This window comes from Austrofundulus limnaeus, unplaced genomic scaffold (assembly GCF_001266775.1).
Source record: "Austrofundulus limnaeus strain Quisiro unplaced genomic scaffold, Austrofundulus_limnaeus-1.0 Scaffold396, whole genome shotgun sequence".
In the NCBI taxonomy this organism is placed as follows: Eukaryota; Metazoa; Chordata; class Actinopteri; order Cyprinodontiformes; family Rivulidae; genus Austrofundulus; species Austrofundulus limnaeus.
The window spans coordinates 28,669-30,088 of record NW_013952798.1 but is presented as its reverse complement, the minus strand read 5'-3'; the positions used below and the strand labels follow the sequence as shown (position 1 = coordinate 30,088).

Here is a 1,420-nt window from a genome sequence, read left to right as displayed (position 1 = left end):
ATTTCAGACAGTTCATTCAAATGATACATTAATAAGGCTTTTATTCATTATATTTTTACAAATTACAATTTTTGTTAACATTTTAGTCAAAACACTATATTTGCCTATTTCTCCATGTACAACTTTTGGACTTAATCCTTGTTTCGATGTGATGGGTCACATATAGTTACAAAATTAATATGAATATAAATACACAATTATTACAAATAAACAAACATCCATACTTTCCTTCACACTTGAGATAATCACTTGATTTTGATGTTATTTTTGTAAGTGTTTTAGTGTTCTTTTTGAATCCACTGTCAGGTTATTAGTCTGGTTTTGTTAAACTGTTATTCACATCTGGAACTGGGAAAGACTCTGCCATGACCCAGAAAGAGAAGCAGGTACAGAAACTGGCTGAATTAAAATCTGATTGCTTTTCAAAACTGCAACCTTAATGTTTCACATGTTGATAACCCTAATTTTGTAAACAAATTAGGATTTGTTTTACATTATAAATGCAAATCATGCTAAATGTTCTTAAATGACAAACACAAGTGTTGTTACACTTGTGTCTTGTCCTACCTTGGCATGCTAAGATAACAGGCACAGAAAACTGCCATCCCAGCATGAGGCAAGGCTCCAAGGATGAGCTGGTTGAAGCAGAGGCCAATGTGTCCATCCTGCCACAGAGGGAAAGGATTGTCCTGGTCTGTCTGACAGAGGCCACAGATCAGCTCTGTCAGCCAGGAGTCACTGTTGTGGACGGCTGCCATTTATAAAACACCTGCACACAAACAAAACCACATCATCACAAACTACCTGCTACACATCAAAAGGCTCAGCAGTCAGAAATAAAACAGCCTTTCAAACACACCCATGCTTTTAAAAAACAGAGCGAGTTCTAACTTTTACTTCAGTTAAATGTTCAAAACTTACTTTTACCTTGTTTGTCTGCCTGAGTGGCCTAACACACTGAATTTTACCAAAAACCTACACAAATACAGCACTGCAAGGCAGGAACTAAAACTGAATATGACTTTAATGTGAAAGTTATTAGTTTAACAAATGTGTCATTGGTTACATTTAGTCAYCCACAAATCGGCAAAAAACATCTGTTACTCCGCCAAACTCAGATCTGAAGGATAATGATAAAATAAAATAAAATAAAAAACAGCTGGACGAACATGTAAACAGATTATGCTAGCTAGTTTGCTTAGCTAACGAAAAGTGAAACTCTTCCTGTTATTCAGCTGATTACAGCTCAAACAGCTCAGCTGTTAGGTGTTTTAAACTCAAGAGACAGCAGAAAATGTAAGTATATAACATCACGAATTTAAAATAATTTTATAACTCTACCTTCAAATCTTACCGGTTTTCATCACGCTAACAGGAAACGCGTCAGCAACATTTCAAAATAAGAGTCGACGTCTGTATG

At 35.5% G+C, this 1,420-nt stretch overlaps 1 protein-coding gene across 1 annotated transcript in view; it reads right to left on the bottom strand.

Annotated features, from left to right (window-relative positions):
* The window catches only part of abcc10 (ATP-binding cassette, sub-family C (CFTR/MRP), member 10), a gene marked incomplete in the record, with an annotated part of 48,960 nt that extends 48,175 nt beyond the window's left edge, over positions 1-785 (bottom strand). The window contains 1 exon segment of the mRNA XM_014023914.1: positions 568-785. Coding sequence (XP_013879368.1) covers positions 568-758 — 191 coding nt within the window.
* Positions 786-1,420: the final 635 nt, after the last annotated feature.